This window comes from Phyllostomus hastatus, unplaced genomic scaffold, assembly GCF_019186645.2.
Source record: "Phyllostomus hastatus isolate PE091 unplaced genomic scaffold, TTU_PhHast_1.1 phas_scaffold_39, whole genome shotgun sequence".
NCBI classification, from domain to species: domain Eukaryota; kingdom Metazoa; phylum Chordata; class Mammalia; order Chiroptera; family Phyllostomidae; genus Phyllostomus; species Phyllostomus hastatus.
The window spans coordinates 27,599,046-27,619,298 of NW_025334028.1; the positions used below are offsets into that span (position 1 = coordinate 27,599,046).

At 37.0% G+C, this 20,253-nt stretch overlaps 1 protein-coding gene and 1 pseudogene across 1 annotated transcript in view; one reads left to right on the plus strand and one right to left on the minus strand.

Moving 5' to 3' along the window:
- The window catches only part of GSTCD (glutathione S-transferase C-terminal domain containing), a 135,067-nt gene that overhangs the window by 108,291 nt on the left and 6,523 nt on the right, over positions 1–20,253 (plus strand). The window contains exons 9-10 of the mRNA XM_045820403.1: positions 15,507–15,640; positions 17,479–17,509. Coding sequence (XP_045676359.1) covers positions 15,507–15,640; positions 17,479–17,509 — 165 coding nt within the window. The remainder of the gene's footprint in view (positions 1–15,506; positions 15,641–17,478; positions 17,510–20,253) is intronic.
- LOC123806929 lies at positions 61–485 on the minus strand (annotated as a pseudogene).

The following is a 20,253-nucleotide window of genomic DNA, read 5'->3' on the forward strand; positions in this document are numbered from 1 at the left end:
TGTTTTTTTTCCAGAATTTTGTGGTTTCATTAACACAGATACAATGTGTACACAATCAGTCTATTCCTTTTCTTCACTGCTCAGCCTGGCATTGGGATTAGTGACTCTGATGGGCAGCTGGGCCGCTCTTTCCACATTGAGTTTGTGGTTCTTTGAGGAGATGTGAGCAATCTCTATACAGTGAAGTTTATTGCACATCAACAGCACTTCAATCTCCTTGACACTGTGGACCAGGAATTTCTGGAATCCACTGGGCAGCATGTGCTTTGTTTTCTTGTTGCTCCCATAACCAATGCTGAGCATAACAATCTGGCCCCTGAATCTTCTGCACACCCTATTGCCAATGCCTCTGGGTTCCGCCAGTTCTGCCTAATTTTAACATATCGATCTGACTGCTGTCAGATGAACTTCTTGATCCTCTTTGTGACAATCTTGGGTTTCACGGGGGGTCTGACAGCAGCCATGGTGCCAAGTAGGAGATGGCTGCCACCTTGGCAGCACCGAGAAAGAGCAAGAAGTTATTATTTTTTAAAAAATAGAGATTCAGTTCACAAAGTCCAATGCTTCAGCAATAGAAGAACCAAAAAGAAGAAACGGATAAGATGGTGGGGAGGAAATATCAAAGAACTAAAAGAAGATAATGTATCAAAAATAATGTGTTTCTTTTGATTGAAAATCTCACTTGAAAAATCACTCAAACCATGGCACACTGTTGTGAAACTTCAGAACACCAAGGGTGAAAAGTAGTTCCTAACAGTTTCCAGACAGGGGGAGAAAAGGCCATATTCAAAAAATTGCAGTCAACATGCCATCACACTTCTCAAGAACAACATGGAGGACAATGAGGCAAACACTTTAAAATTCTAAAGGAAATTTTTCAGTCTAAAATTCTCTACCTAATTAAGCTGTCAATCATGTATGAAAGTAATAAAATTTCCAGGTCTCAAGAAAGTGTGTATCAAGAAACTACTAGAAGATTTGCCTCATAAAACAAGAGAGTAAATAAGAAAAAAGAATAAGTGGTAGCCAATGTAAGAGGGATAGGGAAAGTCTTGGATGTTTTTTAAAAAATGTACAGCACACTTAACTCAGCAGTGAACAGTATATACAAAGCAATAATAATAAAAACAGTACATGAACACAACTAAAAATTGAGGATGATAATAGTGAGAGAATGAGAAAAAGGAAAAGTGGTGTTTAAATGTGCAAAAAGAGTCCTAATCTCCCATAACAGGAAATCAATAGATAATGTCTAATATTTATAAGTCAAGAGAAAGCAGTATGCGTTTATGATATAGAAAAACAGATGGACTTAAAAAAATAAAACTAATGAGTTGAAAAGCATTAGCTTTGGTCAACAGATTTTCTTTTAGGGATAGAAGAGTGTATATAGAGCAAGAGACCTTTTGTAGTCACATGCCTTTTAACATTATTTGCATTTTAAAGCCAATTACCTATAGTATAATCACATGGAAGTTTTTAAAGATGGGAAACATGAGTGCACAGTTGGGACCAAGCTTGTTTTTGTCTAAAACATCTGGTTAAGAACCTCTCTTTGAGAAGAAAAGGCTCAGAGCAGGATTGGACTGGGGAGGACTGGGAGCTCACTCAGTTCAACCTTCTCGTTTTGCAGATGGAGGAATCGAGGCTCCAGGAGGGGAACGGGAGCATAGCTAGTTACTATGCGAGTTGGCACTAAAGCCCACCAGTGACTTTCTGTGCACTCCCCACATCTAAAAAAGGAGTGAATGGGAACATAAAGAACTAGAATAAAGCTTGGTGTCAGACAGACTGAGTCTAAATCTTGGCTTCATCACTTGTGACCTTGGACCAGCCACTTAGCCATTTTGTAAAATGGGGAATAATAACACCTATGTGCATGCTTAGGGCTACAAAAAGGATAATAAATATTAAATGAATCTCAAAGAAAATTAGAGTCATAAGTACATCTAACACAAGCTTAGTTTTGGGGTATGACTAAAGTATAGGTTTATTATATTTAAAAATTTACCTTATATTAAAATTAGCACATGTTTAATCAACATTTATTAGTTATTAATAAATATCATTTATTAATATATTATGTTGAAATATATTAATGAATATTCATTAATAAAATTCATAATTAGTATTATTTATTTACTACTACATATGGCAAAGGTGTGGGTTGGAGTTTTTTGGCTGTTCAGTTTTATTTTGCTAATTTACATAATGGATAAGTATTGTATCTAGAACCTTTATGATGTACAGACTAATTGAAGAAAATGTAAGGGAAAGGCCCTTAATTTGTAGACCATGAATTCTGCAGCATATATCTGGATAGAAAATACATTTACTTTGCAATATGCATGACCTTGGCCAATCAATAAGTTTACAGCCTCAATTTTTATCTTGTATTAAATTTGATGTACATACAGAGAAAGAGGTAGATATTAAGAAACTTGTTGAGACCATAGTTCTGAATTCCTTGAGTCAGCTAGAGAAGCACTCATTTGCTATGATGTCAGCTAAAGATTGGTTAACTGAGTTTTCCTCTAGCACATTAGCTTTCATTACATACTCATAGTTGATGTTTTCATGTTCTTTCTACAGTTGTCAAATCTATGTGGTATGTATTATATTAATAAATCGATCTATCATATGTGTATCATGTTACAAATTCTCTGGGTCAGATGCTTGAAAAATAGTTAGAGCCTGGCCAGGTGGCTCAGTTGATTGGAGCATCATCAGGTACATCAAAATGGTGTGAGTTCGATTCCCAGTTATGGCACATACCTAGGTTCTGGGCTCGATCCCTGGTCACAACACACATGGGAGGTGGCCAGTCAATGTTTCTCTCTCTTTCTCTCTCCTCCTCTTCCCTTTCCCCCCACCTTTGTCTCTCTAAAATCAATAAAAGCATGTCCTCAGGTGAGGATTAAAAATAAGTAAATAATTTAAAAATATAGAAATAAATAAATGTAGTTTAGAAATTAGATTTCATAGAGTACTGTGGATTAGAATGTTTTAAGAAGAAAACAATATATTTATCTTCATTCCTTTGTCACTTTCTTTATGTGTGACCAGCATGTATTTCATTTCTTTTTCTCATAAGGCAATGGTGATCCTAAGAGAAACCCTTAATTTAAAAAAGATGGTCTGTAAGATTTCCTTCCATCTCCAAAGATGCTGGTTGAAAGGCATAGCATTCATGATATAATGGAAAGAGTGTGAGCTTTTGAATCAGACTTAGATTCAGAAATCATCTGGAATGCTTGCTGGCTAGGTGATCTTGGACATCTTAATGCAAATGAAGATGATAAGAGCTACTTACAGTATTAAATTAAAGGGGAAAATTAAATGATGAAGTCAAGAAAAAAATCTATGTTAAAGATTTTGACATCTAACAAATCCTGAATGCATGGTCATTCCCTATGGTGCTCTAATTTCCAAAGATATTTAGTTGGGCCAATAAAAGGAATAAAATGACTGGAAATGTATTTGTAGAGTATTTAGGATAGAGGCCCCAAACTGAGTTAGGATCCTTAATTTGTTGTATAAGGAGAAACAAGTTACTTAACCTCTCTGGACCTCAATTTCCTCATCTTAAAATAGATATTTGCACACTCACGCTCATAGCAGCACTATTCGCATTAGCCAAGAGGTGGGAACAACCCAGTGTCCATGGACAGATGAATGGATAAGCCAAGTGCAGTATACATATGTAGGGACAATGGAATATTATTCAGCCTTTTAAAAGAAGGAAATCCTATCATATGCTGTAACATGAATGAAACTTGGAGACATTATGCTAAGTGAAATAAGCCAGTCACAAAAAGACAAATATTGTATGATTCCACCAATATGAGGTATCTAAGGTGGTCATACACACAGAAACAAAAAGTTGAAACAAAAAGTTGAGTGGTGTGCAGTGTTTCACGCTTCTTTATATCCCCAGTGAGTCCCACACATTAGACACATGAAATAACTTCATGAGTTTCTTTTAAACTTAAACAATTGCCACATTGAGTTAATTAATGTATTAAATATTTGGATTCAGTTGTTACTATTAATAGAGCATAGAAAAAGAACCATATTTTTCACTTTTGTATTCCCAGCCACTACCATGATATTGATACACAGAAAATGCCCAGTGATTGTTGAATAAATGGATGATGAATGAATGAGTTGTGCAGTTTCTAGAAATAAAGCAGTAATTATAGACCTTTGTGATTAAGAAGAAAAACTAACCAATTCCTCAACAAAATCACTCAACTCCACATTCCTGCAGAAATTCTCTACACCAGGTGTTTGATTATTTTTTACAGCATATTTCTTTTAGTAAGAATTACAATAAGATACAAAAATTTAAATGGTTAATGTGAATCTTAAGGCTTCAAATTGATAGGTATTCATCTGCATTAGGTTTCTAGTTCTGTTGTAACAAATGACAACAAATCTGGTGGCTTATGATAACACAAGTTAATTATCTCAGTCCTATAGGTTAGAAATCAAGGTGGGCTCAATTAGTCTCTCTGTTCCAGGTAGCATTAGGTCAAAGTCAGGCATTGGCTTGGTTTGCCTTTTTCCTGGTGGGAGAATCCACTTCCAGGATCATTCAGGTTACTCAGTTCCAAGCGGTTGTAGGACTGAGGTCCCTGCTCCCTTGCTGGCTCAGCCGGAACTGTTGTCAGCTACTATAGAGCTGTCCATGTTCCCTGGCTCCAACCTCCTCACCCAGAAAGCCAGCAGTGGGGCATGGGGTCCTCCTCTCTGGCTTTTCCTTCAGTCTCATCTCTCCTGCTTCCTGCCTGAGAAAGTTCTCTATTTTAAGGCCTCTTGTGATTAGATTGAGCCCACCTATGTAATCCAGAATAATCTTGCTGTTTTAAGGTGCTTAATCTTACTTACATCTGAAAAAAAAATCCTTTTTTGCCATGTTGATGGGTTCTAAATACTAGAATGTGAACACCTTCCAGTAACTATTCTGTCTACCCCATCATCACCATCTCTTTTTTTCCTTGCAGTTTACTTGCTTACATAACCATGCCATTTCTCCTTTTGAGTTTTCCAAAGTGTGGGTTTTGCTGATAGCTTCCCCCTGGTGTTGTATCACGTGAACTTGTTCCCTATATCTCCCAGGAATTGGTAGTTCAATCTTGAGTGTAGTGGCATAATCTGATCAGGTTCGCCTTTGGGTAAGATGACATCCAAGGTGGTGGTGTGTTTTTGTGCAGGCACTGACCTCTGGCTGGCCCTCGTGACATTAGCAGCATTCCTGACCATTGCCCCTAGCTCTATCATCAGTAAGAGTTATGAAATGATGATATTCTTCTACTTGTGTCATTCTGCCTTAATTTACTTTTCTTTATCAACTATGTGGTTACACTGAGATGTAGTTCACATAGGAAATGCTAGATAAAACTTGTTTCTTTTCTTATATTTTCCAGTTTTCAAAGTGAGTTGGTTATCTACCAAAAGTAACCAGTTAGTATTTTTCAGTTTGATTATTGACTCATCAGTTTAATATTTGAAATATTTCAATCCATTGTCATTGATGCTCAAATATCCCCATCTTTGTTCAGTGGGAGCCTGTTGGAGTTGGCTCCTGAGTCTTTTTGATGAGGCTTCCATGGTACTGAAAGCATCCATGCTTTCCCCGTAACAAGCTGTTCCAGCTCGTCTTGTGTATTTCCTGCCTCATCAGCTGTTTCTCTGTGGAGCTCTAAATTCTTTGAAAGGAAAATAATTACCACAATCTAAGTACTAGGAATGGTCATTGCTACTGGTTTGGTCTTTATTTCTAGGGTTCTCAGTGGTTTCAGCCAAGCAATACTTTTTTTTTAACAAAATCATCATAGGTTCATACTGATACTGCCAATGTAAATTCAGGATAATGGAATTTGAACTTAGACTCATTCATTTATTATATATCTCTTATTTCTCTTATGCTAAAAAACATCTATTTTCTAATGACATCAGCATATTTCTTGTTTTAGCTCACAATATATTACAGTTCTAAAAAAAGCACTATGATTACTGAAAGTAGTTGAGAGTTTTTTAACATTGTTTTTCATTTAATAATATCTTCCACAGCCACGTATAAAGATATTCCTCAGCTCTGTTTAGAGCTACAGAGTACTTTATTATGTTTATTCATCAGCCCTCTTATACGTAGAAAATTGCCTAGTTTCCATTTTGTTGTTATTTTAAATGTTGCCTCAATGAATAAATCTTCTTTACATTTTTGCCAGTGTGTCCCTTGAATACATTTTTGGAAGTGAGATCGCAAATTACATGTGTAATATTGCTGAATATTACCAAAACCCTCCTCCATAGGGATGGGACATTTTTGTTTCCCCACAGCCTGACGCATACACTGGCATCAATTTTTAGGATTTTTATTATTTTAATAGGTGATAAGTAATATCTTAATGTAGTCTAAATACTTATGTCTCTTAATTTGAGGGGTATTACAGGATTTTGCTTTTAGGCCTATATGTATATTTTTGTTTGGGAGCTGTCCAAACTCCTTGCCCACTTTTCTGTCAGATTATTGGGCTTCTTCTCCATTGTTAGCAGCTTGTTATACATTAGAGATATTAACCCTATTTATGCTGTAAATCACAAATCTTTTTCTCACTTTGTTCTTTGGGTTTTTACATGTAGTTTTCGTGGAGTTTTGCCATTTTAAAGGGTTTAAAATTTTTTTTTAGTTTTGTCAAATTTATTAACCTTCCCCCTTATTGTATGTGGATTTTCAGACATAGTTAGGAAAGTATTTCCCATTCCCCTAAGTTATGGAGGAATTCACTTATGTCTTTGTTTTTTAATTTTAAACCTCTAATCCATTTGAAATTTATTATGTGTAGTGAAAAGAAAGGATCTAATTTTATTTTTTACATCCCTATCAGGTTAACCCAACACCTTTTTTTTAAACATCCATGTTTTCCCTAGTGGTGGGAAGCACCACCTTTGTTGTATGTTAAATCTCCATGTCAACATAGTTTCATTGATCAATATCTCTTCATTATTTGCCTGTTATTTCTGACCTGCATTTGATAACAATGGAAATTAGGATAACGATAAGAATTGATAACAATTCTTATTGCATGTGATGCAATAAGATCTTTTAGAAGCCAAAGGGGTGTAGGCTCGAGGTTGGGAGGTGGGGATGGGTGGGGCAGGGAGGAGCACTGGGGGAAAGATGGAGACAAATGTACTTGAACAACAATAAAAAAATCTTTCAGACCCAAAACCCATCATGTAAATAATGCCTAGATTTAGATGTTTTGTTTAAATGAGGGAAATAAACTCACTCTTTTGCATATAGCAATGGTAATGTGAGCATAAGTAAAGACAGATATAGAAAAGTAAATTGTTGGAATTCTAGTCAAGATGGCATCAGAGGCAAACACGGCGCACCTCCTCACACAACCACATCAAAATTACAACTAAACTATAGAACAACCATCACTCAGAACCATCAGAAATTGTGGGGATGGAATTCTGACAACTACAGAATTAAAGAAACCACATCCATCCACACTGGTAGGAGAGGCATAGACATGGAACAGGCTGGTCCCACATCCATGTGTGGTGGATAAAAATTCTGGAGGATATCTTAGGAGAAATGAGTTCAAGTCCCACACCAGACCCCCAACCCAGGGTTCCAGTGCCAGGAAGATAAGTCTCTATAACTTCTGGCTGCAAAAATCAGGGGAATCAAGTAAGTGGAAGAAACATCTGGAGCCCCAAGCAGTTCTCCTAAAAAACCCACACACAGACTCACCTACTCAGACACATCCTCTGAGCTCCAGCACTGGGGTAGCAGCTTGAAAGGCACCAGTGGCATTCAGAGAGGAACTGAAGTGTCTGGCATCAAAGCAAGAACTAGGGGACAGTTTTCTCCCAGACAGAAAGGTAGGCAAAGGCTATTTCCCCTTCCTTCACTCCACAGAGCCACATAGCCAGCAGGTTGGTGCCTATCTGAGACACTATCAACCTGGCTAATACTATGACCCTGCTCTGGGGATCCCATGAGACTCCATCCCACCCAACTTATAGGCCAACCAAGCTATTAACTGAAACTTTTCCATATGAATGGATGGTCCTGGCTCATGCTTCACAACTTCCTAACTCATATCAAATAAGCAACAGCTGGCCTCAGTGAGCCTCAGCCCCCATACCTCTTGTTAAGTGGCCGCAGGCCAGGCACTAGAAGCAGTCAGCCTTGATTCACAGCTTGGCTCTACCTGGTAATCTCCAAGACCAGCACAAGTAGGATCCATCTCAGATTGCTTTATAGCCCATGCAGGGTAGACCCAGATGGAACACAGGTGGGGGCTGAACTTGGGTTTATCACCCAGGAAACCCCAGAGCCTGTGCAGCTAGTGGAAAGCTAAAGACCACATCAGAGCACCACCACCCTTCCCTGCATAGCTGATTCTCCATGGAGGGTAGAGTTTGGTGGTCAGTGATCACAGCCAGTCCTTGCAGTCCTTGCAGACCAGCCTAGGTAAACCCATCCCATTGACCTCCTAACAGCAATCAAGTCTCACCTACAAGAGGAGGGTGTACTGAGCCCACACAAAGGGCACACCCCAAGTACTCAGCTTGGGTGATAGGAATGGCTAAGCCACTGTACTCTAGAGAACACCTACTACATTAGGCCATGCTATGATGAAGGGAAGTCACAACAGCTCTACCTAATAAATAGAAACAAACACAGGGAGCCTGCCAAAATGAGACAAAGAAAGATGGCCCAAAACTCCAGAAAAGGAACTAAACTAAATGGACATAAGCAATCTATCAGATGCAGAGTTCAAAACACTGGCTATAAGGATGTTCAAGGAACTTAGTGAGGGCCTCAACAGCATAAAAAAGATCCAGTCATAAATGAAGGATACACTAATTTAAATAAAGAACAATTTACAGGGAAACAACCATAGAGTAGATGAAGCTTGTAATCAAATCAATGATTTGGAACATAAGGAAGCAAAAAGCAACCAATCAGAATAACAGGAGGAAAAAATCCAAAAACAACAAGGACAGTGTAAGCAGCCTCTAGGACAACTTCAAGAGGTCCAACATTTACATCATAGCGGTTCTAGAAGGAGAAGAGAAAGAGCAAGAAATTGCAAATCTATTTGAAAAATAGTGAAAGAAAACTTCTCTAATTTGGTGAAGGAAATAGACATACAAGTCCAGGAAGCACAGAGAGTCCCAAACAAGAGGGGCGCAAAGAGGCTGACTACAAACTCCTCATAATTAAAATGCCAAAGGTCAAAGATAAAGGGAGAATCTTTTTTTCTTTTGAATTAATCTTTATTGTATTTTTCCATTACCATTTAGTCCCTTATACCCCACTCCCTGCACAATCCCCACACTGTTATCTAGGTCCATTAGTCCTTTTTCCTTTTGCACAATCCCTCCACCCCTGAAACCCTCCCCACTACCTCTCATCTGTTCCCCATCTATGAGTCTCTCTCTGTTTTGCTTCTTAGTTCAGTTTGTTCATTAGATTCCACATATGAGTGAAATCATATGGTATTTGTCTTTCTCTGACTGGCTTATTTCACTTAGCATAAAGTTGTCTAGGTCCATCCATACCATCACAAAGGGTAAAATTTTCTCCTATTTTACAGCTGAGTAGAATTCCATTATGTAAATGTCCGTAGTTGTTTTATCCACTCATCTACCGATGGACAGTTGGGGTACTTCCATATCCTGGCAATTATAAATAATGCGCAATGAACATTGGAGAGCTTTTGTTTTTTTGAATTAGTGCTTTGCGTTCCTTTGGATATATTCCCATAAGTGGGATTGCTGGGTCAAAAGGCAGATCCATTTTTAATTTTTGAAGGTATCTCCATACTGCTTCCCACAGTGGCTGCACCAGTCTGCATTCCCACTAACACTTCAATAGGACTTCCCTTTCTGCACATCCTCGCCAGCACTTGTTTATTGATTTATTGATGATAGCCATTCAGACAAGTGTGAAATAGTTATGGTTTAAATAACTATAACTATCTCATTATGGTTTAAATTTGCATTTCCTTGATGACTAGTGATGTTGAACTTTGTTTAATATGTCTGTTGATCATCTGTATATCCTCTTTGGAGAAGTGTCGATTCAGATTTTTTGCCAATTTCTTAATTGGGTTTCTTTTTGGTGTTGAATTTTCTAAGTACTTTATAATTTTGGATCTTAACCCCCTATTAGATGTATCAGGGAATATGTTCTATTCTGCAAGTTGTCTTTTTATTTTGTTGATGTTTTCCTTTGCTGTGCAAAAACTTTTTGGAATGATATAGTCCCATTTGTTTATTTTTTTTCTTTTGTTTCCCTTGCTGGGGGAGATATAGCCAATAAAAAATTTCTATGAGCAAAGTCTGAGATTTTGCTGTCGATGTTTTCTTTAAGAGTTTTTATGGTTTCAGTTCTAACATTTAAGTCTTTGATCCATTTTGAATTTATTATTGTGTGTGGTGTAAGAAGGTGGTCTAGTTTCATTTTTCTTCACATCTGTCCAGTTTCCCCCCATCATTTATTGAATAAACTATCTTTAGCCCATTGTATGTGCTTGCTTCCTCTATTGAATATTAATTGACTATAAAGTTGTGGGTTTATTACTGGACTCTCTATTCTGTTTCATTCATCTATGTGTCTGTTTTTATGCCAATACCAGGCTGTTTTGATTACTATGGCTGCATTATAGTTTGGTATTAGGTAGTGTGATTCCTCCAACTTTGTTCTTCTTTCTAGGACCACTGTTGCTATGCAGGGCCTTTTGTGGTTTCATATATGTTCTTGAAATATTTGTTCTAGTTCTGTGAGATATGGCATTGGAATCTTGATAGAAATTACATTGAATCTATAGATTTCTGTGGGTAATGTGGACATTTTTATGATGCTAATTCTTCCTATACATGAACACAGTGTGTGCTTCCACTTATTTATATCTTCTTCAGTTTCTTTCTTCAGTGTCTTATATTTTCCAAGTATGGGTGTTTTAATTCTTGGTTTATTTTATTTCTTGGAATTTAATTACTTTTGAAGCAATTATGAATGGGATTGTTTTCTTAGTTTCTTTTTCTGTTAGTTTATTATTGGCTTATAAAAATGCAACTGATTTCTGGATATTAATTGTGTGTCCTGCTACTTTGCTGAATTCATTTGTCAGTTTAAGTAGTTTCTTAGTGAAATCTTTGGGTTTCTCTATGTACAGTATCATGTCTTATGCAAATAAAGATAGTTTTACTTCTCCCTTTCCAATTTGGATGTTTTTTATTTCTTCCTCTTGTCTGATTGCTGTGGCTAGAATTTCCAATACAATGTTGAATGAAAATGTTAAAAGCAAACATCTCTGTTTTGTTCCCAATCATAAGGGAAACACTTGTAGTTTTTGTCCATTGAGTATGATGCTGGCAGTGGGTTTGTCATATATGGCCTTTTTTATGTTTAGGTATGTTCCTGCTATTCCCACTTTGCTGACAGTTTTGATCATAAAATGGTGCTGGATTTTATCAAATGCTTTTTATGCATCTACTGATACGATCATGTGGTGTTTATCCTTCATTTTGTTTATGTGGTGGATCATATTTTTTGATTTGCAAATGTTATACCAAACTTGCATTCCTGGAATAAACCCCACTTTATCATGGTGTATGACCTTTTTCATGCATCACTGTATTCAGTTTGCTAATATTTTATTGAGGATTTTAGCATCTATATTCATCAGGGATATTGGCCTCTAATTTTCTTTCTTTGTAGTGTCTTAATTATAAAGAGAGAATCTTAAAAGTAGCAGATGAAAAGCAGTTAGTTACCCACAGCAGAGTTCCCATACACTGTAAGCTGATTTCTCAAAAGAAAATTTGCACACCAGGAGGTGCTGGCAAGAAATATTCAAAGTCATGAAAAGCAAGGATTTACAGCCAAGATTGCTGTACCCAGCAAAGCTATCATTTAGAATCAAAGGATAGAAAAAAGAGCTTCCCAAACAATAAAACACTAAAGGAGTTCATCATCATCAAATCATTGTTATATGAAATGTTAAAGAGAATTTCATAAATATTATATTATATGAAATGTTAATGTTATAAGTTAAGAAAAAGATCAAATCTATGAACTATAAAATGGCAATAGATACATATCTATCAACAATTGAATCTAAAAAAGAAAAGAAACTAAGCAAACAAGAACTGAGACAAAATTATGGGTATGGAGAGTGTTTTGATGATTGCCAAAAAGGAGGTGGTTGTGGGGGAATGAGTGAAGAGGAGACGTGATTAAGAAGTCCAAATAGGTAGTTATAGAGTAGCCATGGAGATGTAAAGTACAGTATAGGAAATGGAGTAACCAAAGAACTTATACACATGACCCATGGGCATGAACAATGGTGTGGGGATTGCTTAAGGGAGTGGGAGTGCTCGGTGGAGTGGGGAAAAAGAGGGAAAATTGGGGAAACTCAAATAGCATAATCAATAAAATATAATGAAAAGAAAATAAAGTAAATTGTCTAAACTTTTCTGTAAGAGCCTTAGGAGGGTTGGGTGGGGAAGCAGCCTGCTGTAATTAATGCCTATGGTGAGGATCCTGCTTCTCAAGTACTTCTTTGTTGTGGGTACTTGCTTAATTCCTCAGACCCCTAGTTTCCTCACTTCTGAAATGGAGATAATAAAATCTTTCAGGGCTGTTGTTAGCATAGAAAGAGACATAGAAAGATTTGCATGCAATCACTCAGCATAGCACCAGTACAGAAAGGGCATTCAGTGAGTGTTGGTTCTCTTTTCTCTCCCTCCAGAGAAAAACACATTTATAATTTTTACTACCAGATTTTCTCCAACTACTCAAGAAACTACCCTTATTTTTTCCTCTGCAAAGCTTATCAAATAAGAGGGCCAGATGAGAAATCAATATTTTGTATTCTCTCAGCCACACTGTAGTTGTTGTTGCCTTCCCTGGACAGCAGGCTTTCCAGGCTCAACTTTCAGAATGAAACAAAAAACTGTGGGTTGACAGAAATCGCAGGGATTATTGATTCCTATGTAGCTGATGTAAGCTTAGAAGGAAGAGAGGATTCAGGAACAGGACTGAGAGCAGAGGTCTTGCTTTTCTCTTCCCAATACAGCATTGTTTTTGGTTTTCCAGTTCCAAAGGGCAATCTGGCTTTTACTATTTCACATTCAGAAATTTCCAGAAAATCTTCTCTCCACCCTAAATGCTCTTGCCTACCCTAAAGCTGAGAGAGTTCTCCCTAGAAAGGACATTTATAATGTAATACAATTTGCTTCTACACAGAATAAACTGGAAATGTGAGCTTTTTTTTTTTGAGAAACTGTTTCATCTTTCAGGATTCCTACATCTGATTTTCTTTCATATACTCCTATATTTTGTTTATCCAATAGTTTCAAAAATAGTCTACTTTATTTTGTCATATAGTATAGATACATTTAATGAATTTGCTTTGAAAACACTTTAAAATTATTTTTTACTTTTTTAAAGTATATTTCATTGATTATGCTATTATTACAGTCCCATTTTTTCCTCACCTTTATCATCCCTCTGCCCAGCAACTCCCTCCCTCCAGCATCCCCCATCCCCTTAGTTCATGTCCATGGGTCCTACATATAAGTTCTTTGGCTTTTCCATTTTCTATACTATTCTTAACCTTCCCCTGTCTATTTTGTGTCTACCAATTATGCTCCTTATTCTTTGTACCTTTTCCCCCATCCTCAATACTCCCCCTTCCCACTGATAACCCTCCACGTGATCTCCATTTCTGTGATTTGGTTCCTATTCTAGCCTTTTGCTTAGTTTTGGGTTTTTAGGTTCAGTTGTTGACAGTTGTGAGTTTGTTGTCATTTTACTGCTCATATTTTTGATCATCTTCTTTTTCTTAGATAAGTCTCTTTAACATTTCATATAATAAGGGCTTGGGGATAATGAATTCCTTTAACTTTACCTTTTCTGGGAAGCACTTTATCTGCCCTTCCATTCCAAATGATAGCTTTGCTGGATAGGGATAATCTTGGATGTAGGTCCTTGACTTTCATGACTTGGAATACTTCTTTCCAGCCCCTTCTTGCCTGTAAAGTTTCTTTCAAGAAATCAGCTGATAGTCTTATGGGAACACCTTTGTAGGTAACTGTCTCCTTTTCTCTTGCTGTTTTTGAGATTCTCTCCTTATCTTTAATCTTGGGTAGTGTAATTATGATGTGCCTTGGTGTGTTTCTTCTTGTGTCCAACTTCTTTGGGACTCTTTGAGCTTCCTGGACTTCCTAGAAGTCTATTTCCTTTACCAGATTAGGGAAGTTCTCCTTCATTATTTTTCCAAATAAGTTTTCCATTTCTTGCTCTTCCTCTTCTCCTTCTGGCACCCCTATGATTCAGATGTTGGAATATTTAAAGTTGTCCTGGAGGTTCCTAAGCCTCTCCTCATTTTTTTGAATTCTAGTTTCTTCATTTTCTTCTGGTTGAATGTTTATTTATTCCTTCTGCTCCAAACTATTGGTTCAAGTCCTGATTTCCTTTCTGTCACTGTTGGTTTCCTGTACATTTTCCTTTATTTTACTTTTCATAGCCTTCACTTTTTTCCTCTGTTTTGCAACCATACTCAACCATTTCTGTGAGCATCCTGATTACCAGTGTTTTGAACTCTGCATCTGATAGGTTATCTGTCTCCTGGTCACTTAGTTCTTTTTCTGCAGTTTTCATCTCTTCTTTCATTTGAGCCATATTTCTTTGCCTCAGCACATCTGTTACCTAAAATCATTTTTAGAATTATTTTTATTTTCATGAATTATGGAAGCCTCAGTCATGACTTCAGTTTTTAATTTTATTTGTTTATTTAATTAAACCATTGAAAGTAATTTATGTAATAATTATTTAATGATATAAACTTATAACATTAATATGAAAATATGCTATGTAAATGATTTAGTACATTTTTACAAAGCACTAATTAGATTATATTTATGCAGCTTTTGTGAAAGTGTCTTCAGTTACATTTTTATTTTATCTTTGCATCAGTCATGTTAACCATAGTTTATAGTTGAGGTGACTAAGGCCCCCAAAATTAAATTTTTAGTGACCCAGTCTCAGATAGCTAACTAGAGTTCTAGACTAGAAGAAATTCTGATTTCAGTCTAGTGTTCTTGCAACAATGCTACAACTGAACTAAATTCATAAAAGCAAGAGCACTAGTTGAGAAATGCATACATATTATATTTTCCATATTTAACATCATTTCAGATTCTCCACCAAATTAATCTTATGCTTCATTTGCATTTGTAATTTTGTTATTCCATTTGTAATTTTTCAGCTTTGCTTAATTTTTTAAATTAATATGAATAGCTAACTAGTTCACTGGTGTATCCAAATGAGAAGTATGGTGGAATAATATTATGGTAACTTGAAACCTCTCGAGGGTCAGTCCTCATATAAAGTTATCTTTTAGAAAGACACAAAAATAGCACTGTTCAGAAAGAACTCAGTGATGAGGTCTGTTTTTGTTTTCCAGGTGGCTCTGCATGCTTGTGGAGTGGCAACTGACATGGTGATCGAGCTCTGCATCAAAACACGGGCTTCCTTTGTCACCTGCCCTTGCTGTTATGGTTTCATTCAGAATACCGCCAAGTTCAATTTTCCTAAAAGGTGAAAGTGTTCTACCTAAGGCAGCAATGTGGGGATTAGACCAATGCACAAAACTCTTTTGATATAAAGTTGCAATGAGATTTCAGTTTTGAGCTCATTTTCTCTTCCCACAAGGGCAAGTATTAGATATAAGTTAGATGAAGAAGAGAGGATCTCCTCTATGTCTGTCCTTGATTTTTCTCCTGGGTCCAGCTCCTGCTGAAATTTAGAAGCAAGTCCATCTAGGAGTCAGATGACTAGAAGTATAACAGTTCCAGCACTTCTCTGTGTACTTCTGAGTGGAAATCATTACCCACGAGAGGCAGTAGGTATAGCAGTTCAGTGCTTAGGACCTAGACATATTTCACCTGGGACACGTATTGGCTCCTCATTCTTGGACACATTGTCTCACCTCCAGCAATTCACTTAAACTCTTTTTTGCCTACATTTTCTCATCTACAAGATGGGACTTGTAATAGTAAATTACCTCAAGGTTTTTGTGGGAATTGAATGATATATATGTAAAGCACTTGGAAACAGCATAGAGTTAACCACTAAATAAATATAAGCTGTTGCTAGGTACAGTAATAGCAGTTATTTTAAGTGCTGCCCATGGGTGGTGATGATTAATCTGCAAGTTCAGCAGCCATTTTAATTCTTATCACTTTAACTCAGCTTGTTGGGGGACCACTCTCTCGGTGTTTATGGCATTTCATTCTCTGAGACATAGTTACTGAGAATCATGCTGATCATTTTAACTATAGAATAGATTAAATGTGTTAGTTTTAGAAAGTCTATCCTATAATGTATCAAAAAAAAGACATCATTTGCATCATAACTTTTTAGGAACCTTGTAATTTATTTGTCATTAGTATGTATACTTAAAAGCATCCATCTAAGTAATTTAAAGTTAAAAGTACAAATAATAGCCTTCTTATTCTTTGCCTTTCATCATTTTGTTCTCTACTACAATTTACAACTATTTGAAAGAAAAACCAAAGGAACTATAGAGAAGCCAAAAATAAAATATAACTTGATGCTTATTCAATAATTGAAATTTCATTTTATTCTAAATCTACTTAGATAAAATGCATATTTTATAACCCACCAAGGAATTTCAGTCTAGTGCTAGAAAGATTCTTAAGAATGCTAATTTGAGTTGTTTAGCCTTCAGTCTTACTTATCTGATTTTAAAGTCTCAATTTAAAATCTGCCCACTTTATCGCACCTCTGTAGGTTTACTGATGTGTGCTTCCTTTGTCATTGGAGAACCAGGGCCAGATACCAGACAACCAGGGACAGCCCCTGTCCCCCAGAGACATTACCCACACTAGCCAATCCTAAGCTTGTGCACCCGGCCTTGCATGCCTTCCCAGGGAGTCTGCAGTGAAGGCTCCTTCCCTCTTCCTCCTGACTCCCTGGCACTTCCCCATGTGGCTCTACAAGGCATGACATGCCCCTTCTCTCCAAAACGGTGAAGAGCAAACTATTGTTTTAATGGCAGTCCTCTCCTAATCTTTTGGACCCTCCACACCTGAATAACAATAAAACCCACATTTTAAAACAGATTGAATCTGTGTGCACTCATGTGGGCAAGAGAAAAAAAAAGATTGTGCTTCTCTGATAGTGTAAACAATCTTTGAAAGAAATGTTTTTAATTAATAACATACTGACGGTATATTTTTGCCTTTTTATAAAGACATTGCAAACTGTCAAGAGTTTTTAGTTCAGGATAGCATTACATACTCTTCAGATAAAGTATATCTTTTTGTTTATAACTTAGTTCCTTCAAGACTATTTCTACTCTAAATATGTGGTATTTAAAATGATTACTAATTTGCTTTTATTTTCTATTTCAGTGAAAAATTTAAGAAAACTTTATCATACAAGGTAACCTTTAAACATCTAGAGACGTATTCCTATAATATACTTGTTATCTCTTCTTTATATTTTTTCCTCTCAGATTTCTAATGGAGCATGCAATCTATAGTTATATTTAAATTACTCATGAACATCTAATGTGGATTTTCTTTCTGAAATCAAGATTACTCTTCAAGTAATTCACAAGATTTGCTAGAGGGTCTGAGTGTTTACCCTACTTGCAAGCCAACTAGTTAGCCTTCCACAGACAGGTCCATGGGTGCTGACAGAAGACAGGGACCCCCGAGCCAGACGCAAACACTGCTATTGCTCATGGTGATAAGGAAGCCAGGCTGTCGATTCTGTGCTGACCGCCCCAGACCCAGTAGCTACAGGGCAGCTCACAAAGAGCCCGGTGATACCTACATACACAGGGAGTTGCATTACGAGAGAGGAAACCTGAGCTTAGGAAACCCAAATGTTTTAAGATTTAATCTTTAAGTAAGCATGCCTGCCCTTTGCTCCAGAGCAAGACACTATGTAGTTTCCAAGGCTGTTTACTCTTCACATATCTTTGAAAGGATTCTCTGGAGCAGAGGCAAATTTTTCAGTAAAAGGTGGGATAGTAAATAGTTTAGGTTTTGCCAGCCACTTACACATCTCCCACATATTCTATATTGTCTTTTCTCTTTGTCATATGTTTACAACCCTTTTAAAATGTAATTTAAAAAAAATCTTAGCTTTTGAGCCATGCAAAATTGGGTCATAGGCTGGATTTGGCCTATGCGCCATAGTTTGCCAGCCTCTGATCTGGAGCAAAGGCAGCGCCTCTGCTCACGGACTCGAAGACACACGGAGAGTTGTCTCCCAGCACATGACACAGTTCTGAGTTGCCCACCTGAGCAAAATGGTTTCCACCTCTCTGGACATCACTGTTAGCTAATTAAATGATCAATAACATGACATAATAAAATCTAGGAAATGATAATATTTGAGAGAAATACATAAATAATCCTATTAAAGGTTAATAAGTTAGTTTGGATTTTTAGTTTGGTTAATTCCACTTCTTGTACAGACCTACCAAAAATATATAGTATCATTTTATATACCAGCCCCTGCCTTCTAGGAATTTTACTCTCTTCTTTTTCCAATAGTGAAATAGTGAAGTTCACTGACCTAAAAATGTTCACTCTGCTATGTTGGTACCTAAATCCCCTTCGCCTCCACCTCTTAAACGCCCACCCCAACTCTGCCTCCTACCCTCACCTCTCCTAGCCCCTACCTCCACCATCCGTGTACAGCCAGAACCTGTGGAGAACAGAGAAATTTCCACTTTCATGCTTTTATTCAAACCAGAATTTTTCTCATCTTTGCCCACTAGATTTAAGTTTTCATGCCCTAGGGGTTTTGAAAGGAACATTAAGATCCCAGGAACCTTATTTTTATAACATTCAAAACACCTCACCTTTCTCTCTCATGGCCCTGCTAATAAAGTAGAAAATGAATTGAAAATAAACAAAAACTAGACCCTCATTTTTAATCCCTCCTTGAGTGATGCTAGGTAAAGCAAACTCTGAGAGATTTTATGGAAAAAGCCTAGAGTAATGAGGTCAGATACCACAGTCCCTGTCCCACTGCCTAGAAAAGAAAGAAAAATTTCTGGAGTCAAAAGAGACAGTACACCAGGCTCTTCTGGGGAACAGAAAACTCTCTGGTACCCAGTTCATCTCCATCTCCTCTTTTTCCCATACCCCTCAAAGCTGCTTGGCCGCCAGCCTTTTTGAGGGTCTTAGATGTAAATGCTCTGTAGAGAAGTCTTCTTGAATACTGTGGCAAGCTGGTATCTCAGTGTTTCCTAACTGAACCAGGATGGGTGGGCTAGCAGACTGAACTGCATGGACTTATTGCCAAGTATCTTGAGAGTCACTTTGGAAATGTTTTTCTCCACGTGCAATTGGCCAGCAAACCTTTCCTGAATACCTACTGTGTGCCTTCCCTTTCAGAATTTAACTTCTACAGGGGAGAACACACTCACAAATAATTCCAATAATTTGTGTTTGGGTGGGACCTATCAGGACAAGAGAAACAGACCTTATCTGAGGTTGTGAGTGCCTCAGTATTGTCTATATTTAAAGTGAGTCTTAATTTAAAAATACCATGCGAACAAAGAGCATGCTTTTTCTTGCCTTTTCTTCATATTATATAATTCTAAATTCTTCTTCTGCCCCTTCGTGATGCCAATGTGTGGAAGCTTAGTAAAAGTTATTTATTTAAACCATTTTATTAGTACCCTACACATTGCCACTAAAATTCATAGCCCTAAAGCATTTTTCACAATGCGTTAAAATTGAGAAAAAGTTAATCCTTCAAAAAGAACCAGAATTGCACAATCATTTCAATTACCTTATTTAAAAATGGAGGCTGCAAAATGAATGTACAAAAGACCAAGAGACAGATGAAGAATCTGAGTTCAGCCCATTGGCCAAGCTCACAGGTGAGATCATTTATACACTTAGAAACTGCAGCTGCTCTGAGTGAACAGCTGTCACGGGAGCATTGCTGGTGTCTTGATGGCAACAAATCACTCACCTTTGTCTACCTGCAGATTTGAGAGTGCTATGCAGACTCATCAGCTCTCATCCCTTTAAAGCCTTATTATTATTATTATTATTATTAAGTATAATCTTTCCTAAAATCGTTAAGCAGAAGCAATAATCTCCCTCTCATTCACTCAGGTCTACTCTATGGTTCCTCTTAAGGCAGAAATAAATACA